The sequence below is a fragment of the Podarcis liolepis genome (assembly GCF_965112155.1).
Source record: "Podarcis liolepis genome assembly, chromosome: 11".
Classification (NCBI taxonomy): domain Eukaryota; kingdom Metazoa; phylum Chordata; class Lepidosauria; order Squamata; family Lacertidae; genus Podarcis; species Podarcis liolepis.
This window is the reverse complement of record NC_139565.1, coordinates 50,543,256-50,560,141: the sequence shown is the minus strand read 5'-3', so window position 1 is coordinate 50,560,141 and position 16,886 is coordinate 50,543,256. Positions and strand designations below refer to the sequence as shown.

At 45.6% G+C, this 16,886-nt stretch overlaps 1 protein-coding gene across 3 annotated transcripts in view; it reads right to left on the bottom strand.

Annotated features, from left to right (window-relative positions):
• Positions 1-7,302: 7,302 nt before the first annotated feature.
• Positions 7,303-16,886, bottom strand: part of ALPK2 (alpha kinase 2) — a 67,239-nt gene continuing 57,655 nt past the window's right edge. For all 3 annotated transcript variants that reach the window (XR_014517220.1, XM_083465662.1, XM_083465663.1), the window contains exon 13: positions 7,303-8,890. Coding sequence is in view for 2 of the 3 variants with exons in the window: in XM_083465662.1 (XP_083321788.1) it covers positions 8,674-8,890 (217 nt within the window). In the remaining variant the exon portion in view is untranslated. The remainder of the gene's footprint in view (positions 8,891-16,886) is intronic.

The window sequence follows — 16,886 nt, the reverse complement described above, 5'->3', positions numbered from 1 at the left end:
AACGCCGTTTACCTTCCCACCGGAGTGGTACCTATTTATCTACTTGCACTTTGACGAGCTTTCGAACTGCTAGGTGGGCAGGAGCAGGGACCGAGCAACGGGAGCTCACCCCATTGTGGGGATTCAAACCGCCGACCTTCTGATCGGCAAGTCCTAGGCTCTGTGGTTTAACCCACAGCGCCACCCGCGTCCCAGGCTCCTTAGGGTAGTGATAAAGTGGGATATCAAATCCAAACTACTACTACTACTACTACTACTCTTCTTCTTCTTCTTCTTCTTCTTCTTCTTCTTCTTCTTCTTCTTCTTCTTCTTCTTCTGCTCAGGTCCTGCTTGCACGTTTCCCACAGGCATCTGGTTGGCTACTGTGAGAAGATGCTGGACTAGACGGACCATTGATCGTAACCGTCAGGCTGCTCTTACGGTGTTATGAATTTGTTCCATTAAAAAAAATGCACAGAGAATCTGCTGCTTTGTTCTCTTTGTCTCCTTTCATCTCTGGCCCAACAACATTTGCAAGTTTTTGAAGTACTACGCAGGTCTACAAATGCTACAGAGACAGTCATATGATGAGTGTTTACTTGTTTATACACCACTGGCAATCATCCTTCCATCATACCATATTTGATCGAGGGGAGACAACCATCTGCCTCCAGAATCTAAAATACGGTCCTTTATCTCTGGCAACATCACTCTTATGTACAATCTTTGTCTTGCCATTTCATGCTTTTGCTTCCATAAAAGCTACTCCATGGGCTGAACTCTTTTTCTCATCTCCAGGTTTCTTCTTCTTCTCTAGTTATCTTTCCATCTATCCTGTCTTCTCTTAAAATTTCCAATCTCTCCCCTTTCTCTCTTTTTTTAATAATATAATTTTTATTATTTTCATTTAAAAACATAAAATATTACAACAATATAATAACCATTCTGAAACATTTGCACGTGACTTCCCTCCCTCCCTTCAACTGGTTTCCAATTTCTTAATAAATTACATATGCATTTCTACTGTCAGTTTCTGTCCTTCAATACATATCAAATCCTTCTATTTATCCATGGTCAGATAGCATTTTTATATTGTGTTCAGGGTTAATATCAGTCCTGCTAGAGTCTTCACATTTTTGCAATGATCCCTTAAATATTCAATAAATTTACTCCAATCTCTCTGGAATTTCTGGTCGCTTTGGTTCTGGATCCTCACAGTCAGTTTGGCTAGCTCCACATAGTCCATCATCTTCATCTGCCACTCCTCAATCATTGGTAATTCTTGTAATTTCCACCTTTGAGCTAACAAAATTCTTGCTGCAGTAGTGGCATACATAAATAGTCTTTGGTCTACTTTTGTAATCTCTTCTCCCATCAACCCAAGCAAAAACGCTTCTGTTTTTTGGGGGAAATCTTTTTTAGTTCATTATAGACCATTTCCAAAAAAAAATTCACCTTATCACAAGTCCACCATATATGGTAAAAATCTCCATCCTTTTCATTACATTTCCAACATAATTTATTTTTCATCCTATACATTTTGGGCAATTTTACTGGGGCCAAGTACCACCTATACATCATTTTCATTACATTTTCTTTTAAGGCCATACATGCTGTAAATTTTAAATTCTGATTCCATAATTTTGACCAAGATTCATACTGGATATTATGCCCAAAGTCTATGGCCCATTTCGTCATTACTTCTCAATCTCTCCTCTTTCTCATCCCTGTTTCTCCTTCATGCTCTCTGCTGGCTCTAATCTTTTCATTTAAACCCTGACTTATCTTGATTCCTTCCCATTTGTCACTGTGGCACTTTATCACGGGAATGCTCTGCCTTCTCAAGATTTGTCCTGCTTCACTGCCATTGATTTCTAACCAAAATTAATTCATACTCTTTCTAACATTTTAAACCAATTTCCCCCCTCTTTGATCTTGGCAATTTATCTGTGTTTTTTGTGGTTACCTTCTGCCTCTGTCCCTTGCGTGGCCCATATTTTGGGCTTACCTTAGATGGGGGGCGTAGACTGCACTGCTCTAGGTAGAGATCTAACCAGCTACACATACTTGAGAAATATTTACCGTAAATGCTCTTGTTCTGTTCTGTTTTAAATTTTTGTTGTACCAATAAGGTTGCAATGTTAAATGCCAAGGGATTGTGCTGCGGGAGACTTTCTCTAATGTCAAAGAAAGAGGAAATATTAGTCAGCTGAGTAAATTTTCCCACCACGCATCTCCCACAGATCCTCAGGGCAGTCCAGAGCAGCATGTGGGATTGAATTGCTGACAGTGAGACCTTGTCAGCATATAACACCTTTGCTCAGAGACCTGCTGTGGTTGCAGATTTGCTTCAAGGCCAAGGATTTCCTCCATGAAATCTGGGGTGTTAGGGGAGGGGCAGGACCTTTGGTGGGGGACACTCCATCCACAACTGCTTCCTTGCACCCAGCTCTCACCTGTGGCTCCTAGAAGCTGTCAGCGTGCGACAGTGGCCACACCCCAGGAATGGCTTTGACTGGCCAGCTAGACCAGGTGAAGTTAGCCGATGGGTCTCAAACCCTCAGTGAGTCAGGGACTTCCCCTCCATGTGAAGACAGGCTCTGGCAGATTGAAGGGACAAGATCAATAGTGGTTCCAATAGTCAAGAAGGCGGTTTCCGCATGTGCTATAGAGGGAAGTAAGGGGAAGGGAGTCCATCTAGGAGAGGGAAAACTCATCCTAAATTAAGGTTACCAGATTTTTTTCAATGAATCCAGGGACACTTTTCAGCTTCTATAGGAATGATAGGATTTTGTCGGGACTGATTTGTAAATCTGGGGACTGTCCCCGGGAAACGGGATGTCTGGTAACCTTATCCTAAATCCCCACTGCCTTGCGGGATATCTTCAGATGCAGAAAAGGCTAAGGAGTAAACCCTACAAATCTGGATTGGAGTCCCTAAGACGGTTGGATAGCGCCTTGTATGCCTCTTTCCAGCAACTCCTGCAGTCAAGCTGGTGCCAAACATATTGCTCTGCTTTCCTTTGCACCACACTAGCAAGGCTGAGAGGGGGGTCTTGTTGTCTGGGTAGCCCAGAACCTCCATACATACCGTTCAGGCTTGTGCCCTGGGGAGGTCACATGAAACCCATTACAGTTTGGGACCAGTTTACCTGCAAAATCACCCTACCCCAGGGGTCTGCAACCTTTAAGACAAAAAGAGCCACTTGGACCCGTTTCCGAAGAAAAAACAACAACTGGGAGCCGCAAAACCATTGCGACATTTAAAACAAATATATCTCTGGAGCCACGATCTGACAGCGGGCAGGAAGGTGACGTCGGGACGGTGCGTGACTGACGCACGCACCGCCCCCATGCGACGTCACAGCCAGTACAGCGCCCGCCAGTGAGGAGTGTTGGGGCGCACAATGCGCGTCCTCCCCTCACTAGTATCCGCCCCGGAGCCGCAGCAAAGATGTAAAAGAGCCACATGCGGCTCCAGAGCCGCAGGTTGCAGACCCCTGCCCTACCCCATATATGCCCACTAAAGCACTTTGATCTGCAGAACTGGCAAGTGTTACAGGTGCCACGTAATACTTGTTCTGCATTTGAAAGAAACTGTTTTTTTGTTGTTGTTTTTTGTGGGAGCCCCCAGGCTTTGGAACTCCCTGCTGATTGACAAAAAAGTACCTTTGCTGTACACTTTTTGGTGCCTGCTAAAAAAATGATTTGCTTAGGAAAGCCTATCCGAATATATAGTGTGCTGGGTTTTAGCTTATGGTTGATTTTGATTACTTTTCAAAGTTTTACACAGTTGTTTTAAAGTGTGTTTTAAATGATAATTTCATATAACTTTGATTTTTTTTGTTTTTGTTTACAATCGAGTGGCATATACATTTTATGAAATAAAATAAATACTTTGTGGAGACTAGATAAAATAACATTGAACCAGGGGGATCCTTTTTAAAAGAAAGAAAAAAGAAACATCCTTTTGTTTGGGAAGTTTGCATGAAATGGATGTGACTCCCTCAAATGCCAAGACGTTCTGAACCAGGTTGAAGAGCCCGCACAGCTTTTTTTAAATTATTATTATCCTGCCTGGAAAATGGCTATGGTGATGCCTATTGTCATGGCAACTGATTGCAGCACTTGTCGATAAAGACACTTGCTAAGATTTTGATTAATGAATCAAACTTGTTCTGCAGCTGACCCACACCTCCCACTGAGGCTTCCTCTCTTAAAATTCTGTCCCAGCAAATTATCCTTTTCGGTTAGATGGCAAAAAGGACCAGCTGAAAGGCACAAACAGGAATCTGAAACAGAAATTATTTGTGTATATTTTAGCACATCTGACAGGGATAATTAGTGCACTGTGATGAATCCTATCTCAGTGCAGAGGGCTGGATTAGCGATCCCGAAGGTCCTTTCCAACCCCTGCTTGTAGCCATACAAAGCTCTTCTAATAAAAAAGAACCAAATTGCCTCTATGCATAGGGTGCAAGGTCAACAGTGCATTTAGAGCTGCATGTGGAACAATATTCATATGGATTTTAAAAGGAGTTGATTGCTTAGAGTAGGGATGGGGGGGCCTAGTTTTGGTCTCAATTCACAACAGCAGGCTGGCCCTCAATTGAATCAATAATTATGATTAATTCCATTTTTATGAATTGATGCTCACATTACTTTAATGCATTGTGCAGGTCATATTTTGTTTCTGAATGAATGCGTTTGTAGCAAAATTTGAATGGAGATGTGCCAATATTGGGATCCCATAGAAACATATTGCACATGCTGCTTACTTGCTATCCTGTCGAGATGCGCTGTTTTGTCAGGTTTGAAGTTGGCACAACTTGCAGTAGTTATTTCAGAGCTGAAGACATAAGAAATAGGACCGGTTTCCTTTGAGGCGTATATGCACCACACTGCGACCCCTAGTAAACAAGTTGGGGGCTCATGTACTAATTCAAGAACAGTGGTGCCTCGCAAGACGAAATTAATTCGTTCCGCAATTCTCTTCGTCTTGCGGTTTTTTCGTCTTGCGATGCACGGTTTCCCATAGGAATGCATTGAAAATCAATTAATGCGTTCCTAGGGAAACCACCTTCAGGCCAGGTCCGGGGACAGTCTGTCCCCGGACCTCTTCTGAAGGCTGGGGGGGGGGGACAAGGGCTTTTCTTCCCACCCCCAGCATTTTAAAAAACCCTGGGACAGCGGAGGACTTCTCCGCTGTGCGGGGCGATCTTAAAATGCTGGCGGGCGGCATTTTAAAATCGCTCTGGACAGCGGAGGACTTCTCCGCTGTCCGGGGCGATTTAAAAGCCCCTGGGAAGGCAGGCAGGGGGGACAAAGACTTTCGCCCCCTGCCCGCCTTCAGAAGGTGTCCCCGCCCCCCCGCCCCACTTCGGAACAGCTTTCCGAAGTGGGGCGGCGGGGCCAGGTGTCCCCGCCCCACCTCCCCACTTCGGAACAGCTTTCCGAAGTGGGGCAGCGGGGCCAGGTGTCCCGCCCCCCTCCCCACTTCGGAACAGGTCCTGGACCTCTTCTGAAGGCTGGCGGGGGCGAAAGTCTTTGCTCCCCCCGCCTGCCTTCAAAAGCTGTCCGGCCCAGGCATCCCGGACCTTTCCGCCAGCAGCGGCAGCGCTGCCGCTGCTGGCGGAGACTTGCCGGCATGCCGAAGCCTGTGCGCAGCGCGCCCAGGCTTCGCGGATCTCTCTGCCAGCAGCGGCAGCTCTGCCGCTGCTGGCGGAGACTTGCCGGCATGCCGAAGCCTGTGCGCAGCGCGCCCAGGCTTCGCGGATCTCTCTGCCAGCAGCGGCAGCGCTGCCGCTGCTGGCGGAGACTTGCCGGCATGCCGAAGCCTGCGCGCAGCGCGCCCAGGCTTCGTGGATCTCTCCTGCCTTCAAAAGCCGTCCGGGATAGCAGGAAGCGCTTCCCTGCTATCCCGGACTGCTTTTAAAATGCTGGCGCTGGGGAGCAAAGCCTTTTGGCCCCCGCCAGCCTTCCTGGACCTCTTCTGAAGGCCGGAGGGGGGGGAAAGGCTTTGCTCCCCACCGCTAGCATTTAAAAGAGGTCCCCGGAGATTTCCCTATGGGCTTTCGTCTTGCGAAGCAAGCCCATAGGGGAATTCGTCTTGCGAGGCAAATCGCGGACGAAAAAACCTTTCGTCTAGCGAGTTTTTTGTCTTGCGAGGCATTCGTCTTGCGGGGCACTACTGAACCTGCAAAACCTGTTTCAGATATAAAGGTAAAGGGACCCCTGACCATTAGGTCCAGTCGCAGACAACTCTGGGGTTGCAACGCTCATCTCGCTTTACTGGCCGAGGGAGCCGGCATACAGCTTCCGGGTCATGTGGCCAGCATGACTAAGCCGCTTCTGGCGAACCAGAGCAGCGCACAGAAACGGCGTTTACCTTCCCGCCGGAGTGGTACCTATTTACCTACTTGCATTTCATGCTTTCGAACTGCTAGGTTGGCAGGAGCAGGGACTGAGCAACGGGAGCTCACCCCGTCGCGGGGATTCAAACCGCCGACCTTCTGATTGGCAAGCTCTAGGCTCTGTGGTTTAACCCACAGCGCCGCCCACGTCCCATTTCAGATATAAGTGTGGGACAAAAAGATGAGCACATGGTCCACAGATAATGCCTTTGCGGCACAACTCCATTAATACAACCCTCCAGACTTGTTTGACACATATTCAATAGGATGACATACTCATAGTATCATAGAATCATAGAAGGGACCACGTGGGTCCTCTAGCCCTACTCTCTGAAATGCAGGAATCTTTTGCCCAACGTGGGACTCAAACCCATAACCCTGAGATTAAGAGCCCCATGCTCTACCAACCGAGCTATCGAGAGAAGTCAATGCTTTCAAGGACATTTAAAGCAGAGGTGGGGCTTTGTAGGCCAGACCTTTATCAGATCCTAGCCTCATGGCCCAAATTTGACAGGTGGTAGAGTCAAAGCCTGCCTTCCCTTCCTAATGCACAGGTGGAAATGAGCTGCTTCCCTATTGTACACAGGTAGCTGCATCTCCACCTGCCTCACACATGACTTCACATATGATGGGAAGGTGGGTGTGGTTTCAGGGAAATGTGAACCTCTGGTGGGTTAAGCTCAGCTGGTTAGAGCGTGGTGCTGATGACACTAATTTTGGCCTGTGAGCTAGAGGTTCCTCACTCTTGGACTTCAAAGTTTCCTATGAACAGGAGCCAGGCCTTTAACAGGAAAAACGTGCTGATGAATTGGTTATCATTAACTGAGCGGGGGGGGGGGGGTCCTAGAAGTGGTTGGTACACTCCTTCACAGCATCAGGCGAATTATCAACATGTTCACAATGCTAAGTCTTGTTTCAGTAGGAATTTAATTGGAGAAAAAAATGCATGGAGTATAACAAGCATTATTATTACTGTGCAAATAATTAGGAAACAAAACCATTATTCTAGTACAGTGGTATTGACCTGGAAACTGTCGGTGGGTGGGTGAAATATAGGAAATATCTTAATGGGGCTTCAGGTATAATGAAATGAACTACTCCTGCAGATCTACGTACTCTGAAATCCAATGAAAGAAAATGATGTCAGATTTGTAACATCCACTTATACACACACACACACACACACACACACACTCATTTTGAACAGGCAGTCCCCACCCTTTCCTGCAAGGTTCAAGTCGAGCTTCAATCATGTTTAAAGGCACTAAACCACAGAATACAATTTGCTAGGCTTGGGGTGGGGATTCTTAGGGAAGGACACAGCACTGAGACCTTCAGTCTGATTAACATGGCTCTTATTTCTTCGGTTATAAGTCTCACAAATACAGCAGTAACTCTCTACTCTGCACCATGGAAGCCTTCTCTAACCACTGATGTCACCCACAGACACACACACACTCCCACAACTCCCACACCCATTTCTCTCTCTCGTTTTCCTCACACACTTCTTCATAACAGCCACAGATTAAAATCATCTAGCAGAGGAGACATGATGTGTTGCTATACAAAAGTCAGCGGAAGGCTAAATTAGGGGTATGATTAAAGGATAGAGACATTGTGGGCTCCACACAGTCCCCAGGTCACCTGGTGAATGCCACTGTGTTGTTTTACATTATATCTTTGACATAACTTATAATACTGAAAACCAGTGCAAAGAAACCCAACCACCCAAATGCCTAAGGCCCGCAGGTGAATCCCTCATACGCTTCGTTGCATCCGGCACCCGTTATGCATGTCTGAGAAGCCAGCTTTCGGAAACTTCTAGAAACAGCAGTTTTTTCATTTGAGTAAAAAGAGGCAGGCGAAGCAGGTTCACGCATTCCGGAGTGTGTAGCTTTTACCTCACGTGGGTTGAAACGTCCTACATATATTTATAGATTTACCTAGCAGCTGAGTTATGTGGAAGAAATCTACTAAAATGCAATTTTCCCAAAAGGCCTAAGTCCTGCACAGCCTTCCAAAAAGATAGATTGTGCAAATAATGCCCCCCAGTCCATTTAGGCAGTCTATGCGAATGGTTATGCTTGGTATTGGGGGTGCTGATCTTTTCAAACGTCCGCGTGTCCTAGACTAACCGCTTTCTTCTTGCAGAATGTTGAATGCTTTGAGAGAGCCCCACTGCTGGAGTGTTCGGTTCCAGAAAGTACAGTGTGTATTTCTAGAGAGGTCCGTTCTACGAAGATGAGAATGAGAAATGTCTCTTTTGGGAGGAAACAAGTTCCTATGTTCTCTTGGCAGTCTGTGTGCTGACCGCGGTTTTCTTTACAGTACTTGAGGTTGGCAGTGCCTTGACTTTGGGGGCTGCTGGTTTCCTCTGCTTCTGAGCGCTGGCTTGAAGGGGTTTCAGTCCCAGCATCTCACAGTACTTATTACATAGGTGGAGGACCTTGAACTGTTCAATAAACGAGATGGAGCAGTTACCTTTGAAACCTTTGTACCTGAAGAAGAAGACAGACAGACAGGATTGAAACTTTTTGGTTTCTAAGAGAAATAGGCTACACCTCAATTGCAAGACTTGCTAAAACATCCAACCCACACTCAACCCATATTCAAGTAAGGTCATCTGTCATGGATGCTTTAGCTGAGATTCCTGAATTGCAGGGGTTGGACTAGATGACCCTCAATGTCCCTTTCAGCTCTACAATTCTATGATTCTATGAAAACGACCAGCTTAACATCTAGCCTCAGCAAAATACAATGGCATGTAATAAAGGAGATTACAATTGGCACCATCGTCTATAGCAGAGGTGGCTAAGCTTTTTGGAGCGCCAAGGGCCACACTGACCCACTGTCAACCCTTGGAGGGCTGTATGTCAAAGTGGGAGTAGACAAAGTGCTAAAGTAGGCATGGCAAGTACTGAAGTTCTCAAGACAGCCTTCCAAAAGACATTAATCCAGTGGGAGAGATTTAAACATGACCTTCATTCTCTCATTGAAATTAAAGGATTTCATGCACTTACACTTGATAAATTGTGTCCTCTGCTTTCGAAAAGAAGGAAAGGTGAAAAAGAGACTCAGGATCCCACCCCCCACTGTACTTATGCAGAACTGCACAGACAACATGAGGGATTGTTGCTCACATAACCACAAATAATAGTTTGCCTTTCATTAAAAGCACTATGTATTTATTTATACCTATACCAGTGTTTAACTTTAAATAAATAACTTTACAGATATCTTACAAGAGCTAAACATTCATTTATTCATTCATGTCCTGCCATTCCTCCTGAAGGAGCCCAGTTTGGGAAATCAAAAGTGCATTTGTAAAGCCCCCAGTTCAAGCTGAATCATGCTGCAGAAACGCTGCTTGCTCCTTTCTAGAGTTCAACCCAGGTTAGAAAACCTCACCCTGATTATCTCCTTTTTCTTTTCTTCCTCTTTTTTTGGGGGGGGGGTGGGAGAGTAGTTCAGGTACATTCACCTGACAGAATCAGGGGAAACAGCACAATGATATGAGGGGAACTGTACAAAATATTATCCTGTATCATGACTGAGGGTGCCATATATTCCTTACAGGTTTTTTATGGTGTTAACAACTGCGAGGAATTCTCATCTCTGTTCAGCCTGCCTGCCTGCCTGGTTTTAATAAAAATGCTAACAGTTCCCACCCACCCCCGTGTTTTATTTCCTTGGGCAGGACAGGCCTGTCATTTTGAACAGCCTTTACTGAATGCAGCTCACCCTAGGAGGTGTCGGTGACAAGGGATCTGCAAATACCCATGCGTGCCCATGGATTCCTCTACCTCCAACCTCAGCCCCAATTATAATAAACAACCTCTTAAACTTTAACATTTTAAAGCAGTGAATACGCCTCCCTTCCATTCTCTTGAACGCCGACTGAAAAGGCTTCAACATCAAAAGTCGTGATTCCTGAGCATCTGTAATCCTGCGCAGTGAAAAGCCACTTAGAAACACATCCTTATGCCAGACCATGATGGAACATGTAATTCCACCCTGGAATTGGAAACGGCTCTGTGACTGATTGCACAGATCTTAATGTTTTTCAAACATACCTTCAGCGTAATGCATTTTATAGGCTCTGCTGCTTTTCTTGCACTCCCACACACGTTTGGTGATGATCTTAGCGATGATGACACTGATGTGAAGCTATTACTGGTGCTGATTGAAAGCCTAAACCATTTTGTGACGCTCCCATCCAGAGCGCGTGAGTCCATAATGCACACAACCCCCCAAAAAGGCTATTTCAAGAGCTGGAAATGGGGCAGAAGAGGGTGACCAAATAGATCAAGGGGCTTGAGCAACACTCCTCTGCAAAAAATGGTTGCAATGTATGGCTTCTTTATAGCTCAGGGGGGGAAAGGGAAAAGGGGAGAACACAGCAGAGGTGTACAAAATTAAGCACAGTGCAGACAAAACAGATAAGAGGCTTCTCCTCTCCCTCCTCATAATGCTAGAACCCAATAGGGTCATCCAACAAAACCAAATGTTGTGAGATTCAGGATGGACAAAGAGGAATGACTTATTCACTCAGCACACCATTAAATCTGTGGACATCGCTACAGTGATGGCCATCAACCAGGTGATTAGGCACATTCCTGCAGGGTAAGGTTATCAGTGGTCACGCGTAATGATGGCTGTGTATTATGTCATGATGGAGGCAGCATATGGAGGAGGAACCCACAGCTTCCCAAGCAGACCCACCCACGCCAACCTATGTCGACCCTTTAGTCCCCCTTAGAATCAGCAGCCATGAGGAAAACTAGCACTGTTTCTGTCTATTTTTAAAGAACCTTCCCCACCCCACCCCCCCATTTTATAATACTCCATCCGCTCAAAGCCTGGAGCAGCTGGTGTGCAGGTCTTTTGCTGCTTTGAATCGGGTAAAGTAAGTCCTCATAGAAGGGACAGAGCTTGATGGCATTCCCTTGCTCGAGAGGGAATTCTACAGGGGAAAACATGGCTGCCTCCCCAGTTTTTCCCAGAGGGGCAGCCATGTTTGGTCCTTTATGACAAACAGCTGAAATACACTGTTTATTACCCCAGGCTTTTGCCATCTAGTCTTTTTAAGCTGCTTCTAAGAGACCACCCTCAACAACTCACTTTTCTGAGTTAGTGGCTCCTTCTTCTACATATCTATTAGAAATAGGAGTTACTGGTGCCAAAGGACCATCAGCGAGGCTCCTGGACTCTCATCACGAATAATTAGCCATAACCTGGCCCAACCTAGGCAAACATCATTCGGTTTTCACATTTATGGTCCCCAACTCATATTACCTCATGGTAATGAAGCCACGTGGCAGCTTCCCACATGATAAAGGTAATTTCAGGATCCCAGACCATGTGAAAGGAACCTCCTGCCACTCTGCGAGCGATAAATCAGTTTCCCGCAGGGGCAACACTGGTATGAAGAGCAACTGCACAACAGTTGTCCCATGTATCCTGGGCTTCTAACATTAAATTTCAGGGCAAGCCCTACCATTAGGTAGACTGAGGCAGTTGCCTTTGATGGCCAGTGCAGGAGGCAGGAATTAGTGCAAGGTGCTAGAGGGCCGAGTCGTGTGTGCCATGCCCTGTGCCCTTAAACTAGTCTACTGCCCTCAAATGCAGTAGAAAATGCTGCCCTACTGATAGTGCTGTTGTTGTGTTTTTTTAATCAGTTGCTGGCCCAGTTAACCACTATATATGGAACAATGGAGGCAGTCTTGTCCTTCAGCTCAGACAGCAATATGTGTTGAGCCAAGACCTATAGGTGTTGTGAGATGGAGCCATGCTGCAGTGACTCCCATGTGAGAAGATGAGAGGCTATGGCTCCTCCAAAACCGTATCAGAAACTCACAGGCCCACATACTGTTTTAGTCACCAAGCCATTGTAACCATGTTAAAAAGGGGTGGCCAGAAACACCGGCCTTTTGTTTCTGTTTTGTTTTTTGGCAAAGGAAAATCTTATTTCCAGCCTTTCACGTTCAGCCCAAGTTTTGCTTTAGCACTTGCAAAGCTGTCTGCTGGCCACACTCTACCTTTTGTTTAGGCCTAGCAGAGTGGGCTTGATTAAATATTTGATTAACAAAGGCTAATTTCATTGGCTTAGATTCTCCCTTCCTCCAGAGGACTGAACGGGGATTTTTTAAAAGTTTGTGTGTATGAGAGAGACGCAGAGAGAGTAAAGTGTGCCCTCTACTGAGCTGGAACTATATTGCAAATAATTACTGTAACGAGAACATTGTGACGGGAAACTGACGTTACTATTACGATTACGATTGCTATCATCTACTGTGAAGGCTGAAAGCGGGTTATAATAAAAATATAAAACTCATTAATGTTCAAGTCAGCAACTGAGGGAGGAAACCACAAGTAGCAGGATTAACGGAGCAATCTTCTACTCAAATGGTGCCAGGCCAGGAGGAGGTATATGCTGCTCCTATGTGAGCAGGAAGGCCATCCTAGGACACTGTGCTGCCTGAGGTCAAGATGGTGCCTCCTCATCATTCCATGTTCAGAAGCCAACTGGTCTGGCAGGTTAATTCTTATTTCAAGACAGGATAGTGTTCTCCAGTGGGATGGGTTAGGGCCCCAGGACAGGGAGGTGTGTGCTATATGCAGCTCTGTTCACCAAAAGAGGATGTGGGGCTCAGGAGCAACAGCCAGAGGCCTACCACAGCTGCCTCTCATCACCTGGTGCCTGAGGCAGCCATCTCACTCTGCCTAATGGTAGGGCCAGCCCTGGTCAGTGGAATGGATGGAAGGGGGGAAGAGACAACCCAGAAAATACAGAGACAGACAGACAGACAGACAGAAGCATAAAAACAATAGGACTCCCTCAGTGTCTGCCTACCAATTCTGTTGAACAGCATCCCTGTTGAGACGTTTTTGCATTGGCAAGCTTTGCTAGTGGGGTGAAAAGGTCTCTGTTTTAGGTCTTCATTTTGTTCTGTTTTTAAACCTACCCTCAACTGTGGGGGTTTTTGTACTATTTTAAACGGTATTTGCAGCTTTATTTTATGGCATGTTTATAAATAGTATTGAGACATATGGGGAAAGTGATTCACAAATTAATAAATAGTAATTGGGAACTGTGTTTGCAATGATGCCCACATGCCTGCCCACACAAGGACGGAGCCAATAATAGGATAATAAACACACACACACACACACACACACACACACACACACACCAGCACATATGCTTCCCCTCAGCACAGTCCTTCTTGCAACAGAGTTCAAGGGCCATTCAGGAAGGAAAATACCTTTTTCACAAGCAGTCAAAAGGAAAGGCCAAGACATGCAACAAGGGCGGCCATGGAAACATGTCAATTATCAGCAGCTACCTTTGCTGGCTCTGGTCTAGAAGCAGGAGATGCGAAGTTTAACCTCCCCCACCCCCAGGAGGAGATGGGGGAAATGGCCCCACTCACTTTTTGCATGCCTGGACAAAGCACTCTATACTGCAGGTTCCACAGAGTGGTTGCCTACCCTCTCAGCCACGTATCAGACATATAGGACATTTGCCTTCCCACAACCCTAAGATTCAATCACTGACACCAGGAGCACAAATGATGCAGGGGGAGCCAGGTGGAAAAAAGCTCATGTTTCACATGCAGGAGAACCCAGACTCAAACCCAAGGTACAACCCTGCACTAATCAAGAGATGAGCACCTTCCCACCATCATTCAGACTCAGTTGACTGGATCCAGAGGGAGACTGCATGGGCCAAAAGCCAGGCTTTTGCAAAGTTCATACCATGATGCATAAACAAAGGCTACAGTCGGCATCATCTGTAAGGTAAACGTAAAGGGACCCCTGACCATTAGGTCCAGTCGTGGCCAACTCTGGGGTTGCAGCGCTCAGCTCACTTTATTGGCCGAGGGAGCCGGCATACAGCTTCCGGGTCATGTGGCCAGGATGACTAAGCCGCTTCTGGCGAACCAGAGCAGCGCACGGAAACGGCGTTTACCTTCCCGCCAGAGTGGTACCTATTTATCTACTTGTACTTTGACGTGCTTTCAAACTGCTAGGTTGGCAGGAGCAGGGACCAAGCAACGGGGGCTCACCCCATCGCGGGGATTTGAACCGCCCACCTTCTGATCGGCAAGTCCTAGGCTCTGTGGTTTAACCCACAGCGCCACCCGCGTTTGGCATCATCTGTACCCTGCTCTTAATCTTAAGAGACATGCCACAAAATGAAAATACAACCCCAGAAGCTCAACACTGTACTTGCTAGAGGCTGACTGAGTATTACACAGTAATCAAATAGCCCCAGTTTTTTTAATTTTTAAAGTCAACTTCATCCTGTAAGAGCTGCTGAAGCAAGGAACTGTTTGATCAAAAAACTCCAGCACATCTTGCAAGATATGCAACCAAATTTGGTGCTATTTGGTTTGCAAATTGCTACTTTGAAAACGGTTTCATTCAATTTCTGTTGTGTTTTCATATACGGATACCGTAATGCGAGTGGATTTGTCTCACCAGCATTATTCAAGCCATCGGGGACAGGAGAAGAGGTGTTTGCAAAGGGCTACAGATGGCGAGAGAACCATCAGCAAAGTAGGTTCCTTTAACATTGTTAAATATGATATGAGAGATAATTTATAGGTTAGGAGAGCAGGGTACTTGTGGCTGATATTCCCCACAGCTTCTTTCCACACAAGTCAGTAAACGTCAAAATCCAGTATTCATTTGGGACAGGTGAATTAGCATAGCACTCAGCTCCTCAGGGAGGTCTGTTTCTCTTGAGACCAATTTAGAAATCAGAGGTGTGTCACAGAGCTTATTGTGAGAATCCCCACATAGGTGCACCTCATAGGAGGGTCCACAGCCAAGCTCCCAAGCAGAGTCTAAAAATGAAGGTATCTGTGTTGCTTTTATACACAGTGCAAGATATACACCAGTAAGCTTTAGACAATTTTATCCTAGTCAGTATGTGCATTGAATTAAAAATGTTTTTATATACAGTGGTACCTCGGAAGTCGAACAGAATCCGTTCCAGAAGTCCGTTCAACTTCCAAAACATTTGGAAACCAAGGTGCGGCTACCGATTGGCTGCAGGAAGTTCCTGCAGCCAATCGGAAGCCACGGAAGTCACATTGGACGTTCAGGTTCCAAAGAACGTTCGCAAACTGGAACACTCACTTCCAGATTTGTGGCGTTCAGGAGCCAAAACATTTGAATGTATGAACATGTAGTAGTTTTTTATTGCTATATATATGCAATTGTTTTAAATATATGCAACATAGGAAATGAAATAAATAATAACATTTAAACCTGAGGAGTTTGCCAAAGCCAAAATCTCACTTGTATTTTTGCAATCCCTCTATTTAAATTTGAATGCATCCTCTGTTCAGTTTGGGACACAGTTTGCATTCCTGCGATGTGAACAATTCTGTCATAAACTTTCTTTAAAACACACACAACTGTGGCTAAAATATTGCTGAGAACCAACAGCATTCTTTCCCAGTCAAGTAGTATCTTCCCATAATTCTTTTCGCTGTCTTAGGAAAAGATTAATGGGATTTGGCCATTGCAGGAAATATTGTGCAGAATATTAATCAGTGCGATCTTCTGCAACACATATTGTATGCTCATTAAAACCGTATATCGTCAAAAGGAAGAAAATAAATGGTCATGAATTATTCAAAGTGCTTTGCCTTAATGGCGTTTTATAAACCTGTGAACTTACATCAAGACATCAGAGTATCTTTTCTCCCCACTCAAAATCTACCAAGAATACAAGGCAGATGAAAAAAAGGTAATGACCGCAAGAATTAAAAACATTCAAAACTGGAAAAATATGCACTGGGATAGTGAATTAAGTTTTTTTTAAAGATTTCCGTGTTTACTTACTTTAAAAACAAAACAAAAAACCCAACAACTTATAACCTACTTAATTTTCATAATAAAGTTAAGTTGGCCAAAAAGAAATCAAAATGTCACAACAGTATTGAAATATATCGCAACCCTCAATTTGAACACAAAGTCTATATATTAGGAAGCCTGCCAATGGCTCCGAGTTACAATACCTCAGAGGCATGAAGCCCCTCAATACTAGCTGCTGGGAATCACAGGTAGGCAGAGTGCTGTTGTGCTGTGGCTCTCAGTAAGTGAGACTGAGAAGGTCTTCTGCCTGAAGTCTTGGACAGTTGCTGCATTAAGCAGGCCTGCCCCATCCATGAGACAAGGTGAGGCGACTGCCTCAGGCGGCAGGATCCACAGGGGCAGCAGATCTGGCTTCCAAGGAATGCACCACTCGGTGCTGCTGATGCCACGGTGGCAGCGACAGCTGTGCAGCACACTCTTTGGAGGATGGATCTGTCTTCATCCCAGTAGCCCCGCCCCCTGCAATGCTGCCTCTGCAGTGGCCTCTCAGCAAATAGGGAACACTGTTGGTCTCCACACATCCTTGTTCCTGATGTAGATCTTCACACACCCCTTCTTCCCTGGGAGGCATTTTGTGGCTTGCGCAGGTGCCAAAATGTCTTG